Below are 12,712 nucleotides of genomic sequence, written 5' to 3'. Positions count from 1 at the left end.
GACACCTAAGTTGCGCACCCTATCCTTTGGGGCCAATAACTTGCCTCCAACAGTCAGCCGCGGCTGCAGCTGACTGAATCGGGGTGCCGGCATCCACAGCCACTCCGTCTTGGAGGGATTAAGCTTGAGCCTGTTTCTCCCCATCCAGACCCGTACGGCTTCCACACACCGGGACAGCACTTCAACAGCTTCATTGGGGTGGCCTGGGGTGGAGAAGTACAGCTGGGTGTCATCAGCGTACAGCTGGTATCTCACCCCAAAGCCACTGATGATCTCCCCCAACGGCTTCATATAGATGTTGAACAGAAGGGGCGAGAGAATCGACCCCTGCGGCACCCCACAAGTGAGGTCCCTTGCGGTCGACCTCTGCCCCCCTGTCAACACCGTCTGCGACCGGTCAGAGAGATAGGAGGAGAACCACCGATATACGGTGCCTCCCACTCCCAATCCCCCCAATCGGCGCAGCAGGATACCATGGTCGATGGTATCAAAAGCCGCTGAGAGGTCTAATAGGACCAGGGCAGAAGAATAACCCCTGTCCCTGGCCCTCCAGAGATCATCCACCAATGCGACCAAAGCTGTCTCCGTGCTGTACCCGGGTCGGAAGCCGGACTGGAACGGGTCTAGATAGACGGCTTCATCCAGGTATTGTGGTAGCTGTCGCGCCACAGCACTCTCTACAACCTTCGCAACAAAGTGAAGGTTGAGACTGGACGATAATTACCCAAAATAGCTGGGTCCAGGGAGGGCTTCTTGAGGAGGGGTCTCACCACCGCCTCTTTCAAGGCGGCGGGGAAAACCCCTTCCAACAAAGAAGCGTTGATAATCTCCTGGAGCCAGCCTTGTGTCACCTCCTGAGTGGCCAGTACCAGCCAGGAAGGACATGGGTCCAGTAAACATGTAGTGGCGTGAAGCCTCCCCAACCAAATTAACCAAAGTTATGTTTAAATACATCCATAACATCTAGAATATAATATTCATTTTTTAAAAAATAAACTTCAGAATTATTTTCACTAAGTCAACTGTATGGATTACCTGGTCTTAAAGGATGGGCAGAATAATCTTGGAACCTAGTAGTGCCACCTGGTTGAGGCAAAAACACTGACAAGCCTCTGAACTTTTCAGCTACAAGTGAAAACACAACACAATTTCTAAGAGAACAATGTGAATGGAAAAATATAATTCTAATGAAAAATAAGGCTAACAAGGTCAGATTTTTTAAATAAGAAAATGTAAGATACACATTCTTATATTCTAATTAAAATTTCAGACTCCAACTAGAATAGTAATCAAAATAATGGACAAAATGTTTGTAAATATATAATAACAAAGTTGAAAAGAGGATGTTTTGTATTGGCTTCCAATTAATTTGGGGTTTTTTAACAACAAATTAACCTCAGAATATTATACTCTCGGAGTATTGGAGAATAAAATTTGAAGTAACTTGAATTTTAGAATTTTTTTTTTAAAACATACAGAGGATTTAAGCTTCTAATGCTGTTTTAAAATTTGATTGTTCTTTGTCTGGACAATATACATGAGCACAGAACCTTCAAGGAACTTTGCTTGGCATCTTCTATTGTTTTGCCTTCTTTCTTACTGGACCTCCCATTACTTTAGCATACTATATTTCATTTCATTTATTAGATTTTTATACGCCCTTCTCCCAAAGGACTCAGGGCGGTTCACAGCCAAATAAAACAATAAAAAGTGCACAATAAAACAATGATTAAAAAACTTATTAAATATAAGGCCAAATTAAAATCCATTTAAAACCATAAAACCCCATAAAATTTAAATCCAAATATTAAAAACTACTAAAAATTTCTATGCCAGTCCTGCACGAATAAATAGGTATGTCTTCAACTCGTGGCGGAAGGTCCGAAGGTCAGGCAGTTGACGGAGTCCTGGGGGAAGTTCATTCCAGAGGGTGGGAGCCCCCACAGAGAAGGCCCTTCCCCTGGGGGCCGCCAGCCAACATTGCTTGGCGGATGGCACCCAGAGGAGTCCCTCTCTGTGAGAGCACATGGGTCGGTGGGAGGCAATCGGTAGCAGTAGGCAGTCCCGTAAGTAACCCGGCCCTAAGCCATGGAGCGCTTTAAAGGTAGTAACCAACACCTTGAAGTGCACCCGAAAGACCACAGGTAGCCAATGCAGACTGCGCAGGAGTGGTGTTACATGGGAGCCATGAGCGGCTCCCTCTATCACCCGTGCAGCTGCATTCTGAACCAACTGGAGCTTCCGGGTGCTCTTCAAGGGAAGCCCCATGTAGAGAGCATTGCAGTAATCCAAGCGAGAGGTAACAAGAGCATGAGTGACCGTGCATAGGGCATCCAGGTCAAGGAAGGGGCACAACTGGCGAATCAGGCGGACCTGGTATATTCATAACTTACATAGGTATTCACAGCTGTCTCTCTTTCATACTGAACATAACACTCTTCTTCAATTTTCTTTATTTGGTTAGTTTTGCGGGTCTTATTTCTATCCAAAGTCTCTCCAAAATAAAACTGCAGGCCTGCCACCACCAGACAATGGCCTTGATAATCATTTTTATTACTTTTTTTTATTGCATTTCTCTTCAGGAACTTTACAGAATAATGACGTGATTATAGCATTCACTGTATGTGTATCATCATTGCCAAGAATTTAAAAAAAGGACTAACACTTCTTTTGGTTTAATGATTTTGTCTTCCCGTACTTCATTAGATACCTAACCTATCTTCTGCAAGTAACGATGTCGATCACTGATATGTGTAATGTGAAGAGATTATGAAAAAGATCTACTCCATAGTGCCTCTACATTATTTTGTCTTTGGTTAAACATTCCTGGTTTCTTGGGCTTCTGCAACAGTTTGAGGTGACTAGAGGAAGAGATGAGTAAAAGTTGCTTATAAAGATGATTGATCCAAATCTTTTTTTTTATTATTTCATTTTGTCACAACAGTATACACAAACATTGTCATAAGTAAAAAAAAACATATCATGAAGAATATATATATATATATATATATATATATATATATATATATATAAGTAAAGAATATGCATTAGATATATTAATTTGATATAATAAAGGGAATAGGACAGGAACGGTAGGCACTTTTGTGCTCTTATGCACGCCCCTTATAGTCCTCTTAGGAATGGGGTGAGGTCAATAGTAGGCAGTTTTTGGTTGAAGATTTTGGGATTTTGAGTAGAGACTATGGAGTCAGGTAATGAGTTCCAAGCATTAACAACTCTGTTGCAGAAGTCATATTTTCTGCAATCAAGTTTGAAGCGGTTGACATTAAGCTTGAATCTATTTTTTGCTCTTGTAATATTGCGATTGAAGCTGAAGTAGTCATTTACAGGAAGGATATTGCAATAGATTATTTTGTGTGTTAAACACAGGTCATGTCGGAGTCGACGGAGTTGTAAGTTTTCTAATCCCAGGATTTCAAGCCTGGTGGTATAAGGCATTTTGTTGTTTTCAGAGGAGCGAAGAATCTTCTAGTAAAATATTTCTGGACACGTTCTATTGTATTTATGTCAGAGATGTGGTATGGGTTCCAGACTGATGAGCTGTATTCAAGAATAGGTCTGGCAAATGTTTTGTATGCTCTAGTTAGTAGTGTAGAGTTTTTGGAAAAGAAGCTGCGTAAAATTAAGTTCACTACTTTTAGTGCTTTTTTTGCTATGTAGTTGCAGTGGGCTTTGGCATTTAGGTCATTTGATATGAGAACTCCAAGATCTTTGACAGGGTGAGGGTCATCAGTAAGGTAATGACCATCGAGTTTGTACTTGTTGATAGGATTCTTTTTTCCAATATGTAAGACTGAGCATTTGCTAGTAGAGATTCGGAGTTGCCAAGTTTTAGACCAATCGGAAACTAAGTCAAGGTCTTCTTGAAGGGTAGAAGTATTGTTAGTGGTATTAAATAGTTTGACATCGTCAGCAAAGAGAACACAATAACTTGAGATGAGGTCACAGAGATCATTTATGTATAGTATGAAGAGCGTTGGACCAAGAACACTACCTTGGGGAACGCCACTTTTGACAGGAACAGGATTTGATATAATGTTGCCAATTTTGACCACTTGTTGTCTGTTTGACAGGAAGGCATTTATCCAATTGTGAAGAGGTCCCGAAATGCCATAGGATTTTAGTTTGAGGAGTGGTTTATCATGTACTACTGAATCAAAAGCGTTGCAGAAGTCTATGTAGATTGCATCTATTGCTTTACCTTGATCAAGGTTGGTAGTCCATATGTTTTTGCAGTGAAGAAGTTGTAAGTTACAAGACAATTTTTTTCTGAAACCAAATTGTTTATTAGAGAGAAGGTTGTTTGTTTCATTATCTTTGTTAGATAATCTGTCATGGTATGCAACTGGTCTTTCAATGGTTTAGAACAGTGGTGAAATTCTTTTTACTACTGGTTCTGTGGGCGTGGCTTGGTCGGTGAGACTTGGTGGGCATGTCAGGAGAAGGGTACTACAAAATCTCCATTCCCTCCCTATTCTGGGGTCAGCCAGAGGTGGTATTTGCCAGTTCTCCGAACTGCTCAAAATTTCTGCTACCAGTTCTCCAGAACCTGTCAGAACCTGCTGGATTTCACCCCTGGTTTAGAAGTAATCCATTGAAACACTTTCAAGATGGACATGTTGTGGGTAACTTAGTGATTATGGAAACTATTACTGTTCCACAGTGGGTACAATTACTGGGTAAGCTTATTGTTCCCCTATAGAAATAAATCATTTGAAAATCTTTTTTGATACATGCTATTACTAAAGATGCAGGTGATATCAGTAACTAACACTGCCTATGTCTAGCTGACATTGGTTTGTAAACTATAGGTATTCTTCAGTTAATTAGCTAATTAGATATTTGATAGGCCAATATCCTGCCTTTCCTTTAAGAGGTCAAATATCATACATATACATATATAGCATTCCTTCTTCATTTTTCTTCACAACAAAAATTTTATGAAAAAACTAGAACTATTTATTCTGACTTTCTATAAAGATATCAATCATTGTAAAAAGCACTTCCTCTTCCATTTGCCCCCAAAACAACTACACTGTAAGGGTAAGAAAATGTGACTTAAACTTCAAATGTGAGTTTCTATGATAAATTTAACCTTGCATCTCCCTGCTATTCTAGCCTAACATCTTCTTAACCATTGCACCACATTAGCTGATACTGGACTAAAATTGTCTGACCACAGCTCTCTATGCTCTTAATAAACTCACAACTAGATTACAGATACACATTTTATATACGGTACGTGTAGCCTTGAATACAAAAACTAGAGCTTGTAGTGTAGTGTTGTATACTACACTAGCCAGTACGGAAGTTAAGTGCACTCCTGTGCTACTCAACTTTTTAAAAATGCATTGACTATGTATGAGCTGCTGGACTGTTCTTGTTTGTTTCTTTGATATCATTCAGCCACTTCTGATTCTTCAAGTCAGTAGACGTAATTTCAGCAAGAATGTTTATTACCTGCTTCTTTTACATTCTTGTAAACCATATATGTGTCATCATTGATGGTATCTAGCTATCTAGTTTTCCATTAATCTCTTTTTTGGTTGCCTTCAATTTTTCGAGGATCAAAACCTTTTCCTATTATTGTTGCCTAAAGGTTACGTGTGCAAAATAGTACCTTTTAAGTTTATTATTAGTGCTTTTAACAAACCATCTGTTCTTAATGTTGAATGATTTAATTTTGCAATCCAAAATATTCTCCTACATCATAATTCAATGGCATTTTTAATTTCTTTTTCATCCAGTTTTTCTAAATAAAAAAACTGCAGGCATAATTTAAGAAATGCATATTCCCTCTCAAATTTCTGCAAAAAAAGAAAAAAAAATAGAAAACAGATTGTATAAATAGTCTGCAGACATTGCAGTCAGATATACTTCTAAAACAAATATAATTGTCCCAGGATAATATTGCAGGATCCATTCTGGGTTGCTCAATGGGACCAGAGGTTTTGTTTTCTGAGCTTTTGGACTTGTGCTAGAGCCCATTTTCAGGGAATTTGTCTCTAGCCTCTAGAACAGTGGTTCTCAACCTTTATAGTGCTGCGACCCCTTTAATACAATTCCCCACGATGTGACGACCCCAACCGCAGAAGAGGAAAAAAAAGCGGCAAACTGCGGGGGGGGGGTTTGAATTTATCACGCCTGATGCCGTATTGGCTAGCGACTGAACTGCTTGCGCTTGCCTTGAGGACGGAGGCATTAAAGCGGCGACTCCTCCCATATTAAGTTTATCGCGCCTGAAGCCAGATTAGGGTAGCGATTGGGAGTGATTGCAGCTGGCTTGAGAGGGAGACATCAGAGCAAAGATTTCTCTCTTTTTTAATTCATCGCGCCTGAAGCCGAATTCGGCTAGCAATTTGAAGAGCCTGCAGCTGGCTTGTGGAGTCAACCATTGGAGCGCGATTCTTCGACTCGCAAGTATACTTCCCATATTTCCAATGGTCTTAGGCGACCCCTGGCAAATCGTCATTCGACCCCCAATGGGGTCGCGACCCACAGGTTGAGAACCGCTGCTCTAGAAGTACCCTGAGGAAAGGCTCTAGCATGATTCCGAAAGCTTGGAAGACAAAACCTCTCATCCCAATGACCAATCCAGATTGGTTCCTACAACTAAGAAATAAATTAAAATATACTCAGAATGTGAAAGAAATAGTTAGCCATTCAAAATATCTAACTACTCATACTTTGCTAGATTTTAAACTGAGTTATTCATAATAGAAAAGAAAAACTCACTTGGTTTCCTGGACATGTAAATGATGATTTGTATACATCATTAACCAAATAACCTACCAAGATTAGCTTGTTGTTGTAGTATCTTTCGCTGTGCAAGTTGCCATGCATGCCGCAGATTTGCTTTATGGCCTGGAAGCAGAGTCCTGTTATATTCCAGTAATTCATGCAATGCAATATCGGCTGAAAACAACAAGGTGAACTAAAGTTTAAAAAAGAATCAACCAAAATTCCTGCATTTTCTCAATAAATCTGTCTGCTGTAATGCTCTGGTCTGATTCTATCCTTTTGATAATATTAAAGGATGTGTGTGTCTTTGTTTAGATGCATTTGGCAATAATATTTCTGTTTTCAGTGTGAATTTCTGCCTATAATGTGTGAATTAATATAAGTTCAGCATTTTGTCCTAGAAACAGAAGACCAAAGCAGGAATAATTCTATAATTATTTATGTTGCTTCAGGCAAAGCTTAACTATGATTCTTATCAGTTTGATCTATCTTGCATCTGCTTGTACATATTAACTCATATTTTAGATGTAATTGAACAATTTTAGGTATAAGCCCTTAGGCAAACTGTGTATTTTAGAGTTTGCCGAAGTATTTTAAATCTGTCTTGATTGAAGTGCTGAAACAATATACCATCAGGGTAAAATATATTTTAAAAGTTTGCTTTTATTTTTACATGTCCTTGTTTTTATTCCTTATTTTTTATCTCTGTCCTACATCTATGGTTTATAATAAGGATAATCTTTTCTTAGGGGAAAAAATGAGACATTTTTGCTTGTTCATTTAGTTTTCCTTTTGCTTTGCTACTGCAATATTTTATATCCTCAAGAACTTACTTTAGGAATGAAATGCAGATAGACAGTCTTTGTCCAAAGAACTGTTAACAATTAAAGTGCCATTCTTTTACAAGTAGAATGGAACTGTACCTTTGGTTTTTTTAAAAAAAGTTTAAACCTTTCCTTTAACATATATACCCAAGTCTTAAAATTCTTTTTGCTCCTTTATTCAAAGTCTAAATTGGGACCATCTTTTTATGTCCATCCCCAATTTTCCTCAAAATATTTATCTATATACTTACCAGAAAACTTGCTGATATCAAATGGAAAAAAACTGGATATGTTATGCAAAGACTGTGGGATAAGTTTGCTTCTACTTGACATATCTACTTCCCTTCCTGGAAAGAAAAGGATTATATTAGGTTATTGCAGAGATACCAAAATGTTCATCATAAATTTAAAGAATCATTTTATATATATTTATAAACAAATTTATATGTATAGGCACAAAGCAATTTTGAATTTATATTCTGTGTCTGTAAGGGGCCTGCATAAGAGCACGAGCGTGCCCACCTCCCTGTCCTAATGTTCCCTTTAATTGTATTCACTTTATATATTCAATTCATGCTTATACTTATATATATTATCTAATATGTATTCGACAAAATAAAAAATAATAAAAAAATAATATTTTGAAAATCAGCAATCTAACAGGTTAAAGATGACTTACATGCTAATTGTATGAAAATTCAGTTAGGTACAAATAACAGGTATATCTAGAAAGTCATCACTTACCTAGAATTCTGCTCCGCTGCTCTAGGAGAGAACTGATGGGTCTTTCCTCTGATTTTGCACTGTCTAGGCTTGTCTCTTCATGTCCGATATGTCTTATCACTAAAAAGAATGTTGAAGAGAAAACATCTATATATAAAAATCTCTGGGTATAAAGGATGGACTAAAACCAGAGGGAAGATCTGTTACTAAAGCAACAAACAGACAAACAAAATTTAAGTTCAGACTAAGAAGGTGTTTTTTAGAAAACAACTCAAATGCCTTCCCTTCCTAAGTCTGAAAAAGTTAAAGATAATGACAAGGATATGGGTGACTGTAAAAATGGAATGTTGGTCCAGGAAAGTATGTAAGTAGTGCCCAACTCACATCTTTTAGTGTGTGCTGATTTTGGAGAATTTGCACCTAAAAAGTGTATTATTGATTATGGCCATAAAAACACAACAGCAAAGAGGATCAGATTGGGTTCTTGCTGAAAAATATAAACTAGTTGTCTAATTAATACTCTGAGCATCAGAACCTAATTATATGGAGGAGAGAGAAAACGACCAAGAATAGCATTTGCTGTATAAACTTCAAAATAGAATATTTCAAAATGGAATAGTTCAAAAATATGACTTACTAGAAATAAATTTATAAAAATTGCAAAAGGGGGATTACATCTTAACACATTCCTTGTTCCATATGACTGAAGCATCTAATAATACAACTGATCTTTATATTAGCCTTTTAGTAACTGTGAGTTCTGTGTATTCTCTGAGCTTAGTTATTTGCTTGCAAACATTTTATTATTCAACTCGATAATATTATCATGCTCTAGCTGGATAAGGAAATGTTCATAGTTCAACTTCAAGTTACATATATTTCTTATATTTGAATCTTCAAAAACTATATTAACTATAATTCAATGTGTTCTAGTTTTAATGAGTGTAAGTGTCCATCTAATAGCCATATTTGCATTTCCTGATATTATGTACATTTTGTACTTACTAGGAGCTTTGGTTATTTGTAGAGATGAAACTTTTGCCATCAATAGTTGGTGATATGACGGTTGAGTTACAGTAGTCTTCTGACTAATTAGTGGTTGAAATTGTTGCCTTGATTCTGTTATTCAAATATGTCAAGAAAAGAATAAAAATCTTAGTATGTTTTCAAATAAAATAATTCAACAAGCTTGGTAGCAATTATTTGCCAATTCAGTTGACCCTGAGTAATAAGAATGCTTATTTAAAAAGGTTGCATTGATACATAACAGTGACCTATAATGGCCAGAAGACATTATATTGGTGTTTTTCCAATTGACTTCTGTTGTTTCACATGTCTGGTAGACAGCATACATGCATTAAGGTATTAGTTTATCTATTTCATTGGGTAGGAATCCTTCTTGCAATGATCTTCTGTCACATTCTAATTTCATTATGAATTTTCATTAATTCTGCTACTCTTTTCCTCCTCCACATTTTCTATCAAATATAAGACAATATAGGAAGAGATCCTTGTCACTATATGATGGCCAAAATATCAGAAATCTAGTAGCACCCTTTTCCAGCTACATTTATTAAAAGGCACAGGTTTATGCAGCTGCCTTGAAAAGGGAGCCTGTTACCACTTTGCAAGAATAACACATACTTTGCCATGAGGTTAGGTCTGTAAAAAAAGCTGACCCTGTGTCAGGCTAGATGCCTTCTCTCAGAAGCTGCAAAAAAACAGAAAGATCAGTGGGGTGTTGCTGGGCTCCGTAAGTCCGTAAGTCCTTGGATGGGTTCCGTAAGTCCTTGGATGGGAAAGAAACTGGAGGTTTGCAAACTGCAGCCACCATGATCCTTGGTTACTGGATGAGAAGGAAGATGGAGGCTTGCAAGCTCCAGCTAATTCACACCCACTTATAGACAGCCTGATCTGCCTTGGGCAGGGTCTCAGTGGTGTGGAATGGGTGGGTGGGTGACTACTGCAGCATCCCTGCAATCATCATTAAGGACAAATGACTGTGAGGGTGTAGCAGCCACTGTAAATTTGAAACTGGGTCTTAAGTAGCTTTTGGGAATTTAATATAACTCTGATTGGTCGTTAAACAACCAGTCATATGTTGAGGTATACTACCCATATATTACAAGGGATGCGCGGTGGCTCAGGGGCTAGGACGTTGAGCTTGTCAATCGAAAGGTCGGCAGCTCAGCGGTTCAAATCCCTAGTGCTGCCGTGTAACGGGGTGAGCTCCTGTTACTTGTCCCAGTTTCTGCCAACCTAGCAGTTTCGAAAGCACGTAAAAATGCAAGTATAAAAAATAGGGACCATTGGTGGGAAGGTAACAGCGTTCCGTGCACCTTTGGTGTTGAGTCATGCCGGCCACATGACCATGGAGACATCTTCGGACAGCGCTGGCTCTTCGGCTTTGAAACGGAGATGAACACCACCCCCTAGAGTCGGCAACATCTAGCACGTATGTGCGATGGGAACCTTTATCTTTACCTTTTTACCCATATATTTGCTACATCTTCTGAATGGCATCACAGAACATTAAGGCAGTACGCAAGATTGAAATATTGTATTTGTATTTTGTCCTATACTCTTATCCCAGATTAAAAAAATCAAAATAATTCAAAAATCTTAAAAACAAAAATAATTTTTCTATAATACATATAAATTAGTATCTTCCTCAGAGAAATGTGAATAATAACTGTATCATTCTTGGAAAACAATCATAGAACAAGGTTCTGATTTGGATCTTGGCTCTCCAAAGTATTAAAAAAAGAACATATGAATAATAAAGACATACTTCTGGATGTATTATTTTTTATTTTCTTTCATATTTAATTTTTTACAAGAAGGTACTGCCCCAATTAAATATCATTCTGTAAAAGAGTTTTCTAAGTAACATTATTTTCAGTAGTTACATTGTTTATTGCCGGGTCTTCAAGACTCATGAACTTATAATCTTCAAAAAAGCTTTCATGACCAGTTCCCTTCCCAAACTTTGGTCACTAGCCACGGTCATCCCTGTCTTCAAAAAAGGAGACCCCAGCCTAGTTGAAAATTACAGACCAATCTCTCTATGCTGCGTCACCTGCAAAGTACTGGAATCTATCATCAACCAATCCATTACCCTCCACCTAGAAACAAACAACCTACTCTCTAATAAACAATTTGGTTTCAGAAAAAATTTATCATGTAATTTACAACTTCTTCATTGCAAAAACATATAGACTACAAATCTTGACCAAGGCAAAGCAATAGATGCAATTTATATAGACTTCTATAAAGCTTTTGACTCAGTGGTACATGACAAACTTCTTCTAAAACTAAAATCCTATGGCATCTCAGGACCCCTTCACAATTGGATAACAGCTTTCCTGTCAAACAGACAACAAGTGGTCAAAATTGGCAGTGCTATATCAAATCCTGTTCCTGTCAAAAGCAGCGTTCCCCAAGACAGCATTCTTGGACCAACACTCTTCATATTATACATTAATGATCTCTGTGACCATATTATAAGTAATTGTGTTCTCTTTGCTGACGATGTCAAACTATTTAACACCACCAACAATACAGCTACCGTTCAAAAAGACTTTGACTTTGTGTCAGAATGGTCAAAAACCTGGCAACTCCAAATCTCAACCAGCAAATGCTCTGTCTTACACATTGGAAAAAAGAATCAAAACACTAAATATAAGCTCGATGGACATTACCTTTCAGATGACCCCCATCCTGTTAAAGACCTTGGAGTTTTCCTATCAAATTATCTAAGTACTAAAGCCCACTGTAACTACATCGCAAAAAGGGCTTTAAGAGTTGTAAACCTAATCTTGCGTAGCTTCTTCTCCAGAAACACTACACTATTAACCAGAGCATATAAAACATTTGCTAGACCAATTCTTGAATATAGCTCGACTGTCTGGAACCCATACCACATTTCAGACATCAATAAATTGAACGTGTCCAGAAATATTTTACAAGAAGAGTTCTCTACTCTTCTGAATACAACAAAATACCTTATGCCACCAGACTTGAAATCCTGGGTTTAGAAAACTTAGAATTACGCTGCCTTCGACATGTCCTGAATTTAACTCATAGAATCATCTATTACAATGTCCTTCCTGTTGAAGACTACTTCAGCTTCAATTGCAACAATACACATGTACACAATAGATTTAAGCTTAATGTTAACCGCTCCAATCTTGATTGCAGAAAATATGACTTCAGTTTGTTAATACTTGGAATACACTACCTGACTCTGGTCTCTTCCCAAAATTCCCAAAGCTGTAACCAAAAACTATCTACTATTGACCTCACCCCATTCCTAAGAGGTCTGTAAGGGGCATGCATAAGAGCACAAGCATGCCTATTGTTCCTGTTGTATTGTTTCCTTTCATTATATCCAACTTAATCTT

At 37.8% G+C, this 12,712-nt stretch overlaps 1 protein-coding gene across 1 annotated transcript in view; it reads right to left on the bottom strand.

Annotated features, from left to right (window-relative positions):
* Positions 1-12,712, bottom strand: part of CCDC7 (coiled-coil domain containing 7) — a 250,176-nt gene that overhangs the window by 10,227 nt on the left and 227,237 nt on the right. Inside the window, exons 68-72 of the mRNA XM_058179731.1 lie at positions 9,315-9,428; positions 8,331-8,429; positions 7,838-7,933; positions 6,814-6,936; positions 1,036-1,125 (exon numbers count right to left, since the gene is read on the bottom strand). Of these exons, the coding sequence (XP_058035714.1) occupies positions 1,036-1,125; positions 6,814-6,936; positions 7,838-7,933; positions 8,331-8,429; positions 9,315-9,428 (522 nt within the window). The remainder of the gene's footprint in view (positions 1-1,035; positions 1,126-6,813; positions 6,937-7,837; positions 7,934-8,330; positions 8,430-9,314; positions 9,429-12,712) is intronic.

This window comes from Ahaetulla prasina, chromosome 4, assembly GCF_028640845.1.
Source record: "Ahaetulla prasina isolate Xishuangbanna chromosome 4, ASM2864084v1, whole genome shotgun sequence".
NCBI classification, from domain to species: Eukaryota; Metazoa; Chordata; class Lepidosauria; order Squamata; family Colubridae; genus Ahaetulla; species Ahaetulla prasina.
The sequence above is the reverse complement of the archived record's forward strand: the minus strand, read 5'-3'. Positions and strand labels throughout refer to the sequence as shown.